Raw genomic sequence first — 639 nt, 5'->3', positions numbered from 1 at the left:
GAGGGCGGCGGTGCCGCCGCTGTCACTCACCTGCTGAGCACAGCAAACACTGTGCAGGAAGGGGGTTGGCTCCGTGGGCAAGGCTGGTCTTGCCACGAGCAGCCTAAAGCCACCCCTCCCTGGTGGCTCTCCCCATAGCAGTGACTCACCCCCATGAGGCTGAGCAGGATGTACTCATTGAGGGTGAAGAGGGTGACTCCCAGCAGGGTCAGCAGCAGCATCTGCGCGGGGTTCACCCTGCCCACCACAGCTCCAGTGGAGATGAGGGTGGCTGCAGCACAGAAGTCAGCCCGGACCATGCTGGGAAGGAGAAGGAGGAAGGTGTGGGGCTGGGGGACGGGAGCCAAGCCCACAGCCTGGGGCCCGCATCCCACCACTCCAAGGGGCAGTGTGAGCCTTGTGGTGCTGGTGACAAAGGGACATGCGGGCTGGTAGCGCTGTGGTACCCAGCAAACCCTCATCCTCCTCCCCCGGAGCAGAGCCCGGCTTTTACAGAGGAGGGAGCCCTTGTCGAGGAACCCGGCCACAGCAGCTCCCTCCCGCCTCACCTCTGAGCTCCCATGTGGATCTTGCCATTCCAGAACTGGTGCAGGAAGCCCTGGAGCAGCACAGCCCACTGGATGGCAAAGGCCACGACGA

At 64.0% G+C, this 639-nt stretch overlaps 1 protein-coding gene across 1 annotated transcript in view; it reads right to left on the bottom strand.

The window, feature by feature from the left end:
* Nucleotides 1–639, bottom strand: part of LOC104406325 (ammonium transporter Rh type B-like) — a gene marked incomplete at both ends in the record, with an annotated part of 1,778 nt that extends 1,139 nt beyond the window's left edge. Inside the window, 3 exon segments of the mRNA XM_010015270.1 lie at nucleotides 1–30; nucleotides 150–300; nucleotides 549–639. Coding sequence (XP_010013572.1) covers nucleotides 1–30; nucleotides 150–300; nucleotides 549–639 — 272 coding nt within the window.

This window comes from Nestor notabilis, unplaced genomic scaffold (assembly GCF_000696875.1).
Source record: "Nestor notabilis isolate BGI_N333 unplaced genomic scaffold, ASM69687v1 scaffold24445, whole genome shotgun sequence".
Taxonomy (NCBI): Eukaryota; Metazoa; Chordata; class Aves; order Psittaciformes; family Psittacidae; genus Nestor; species Nestor notabilis.
This window is presented reverse-complemented; position numbering and strand designations above follow the sequence as displayed.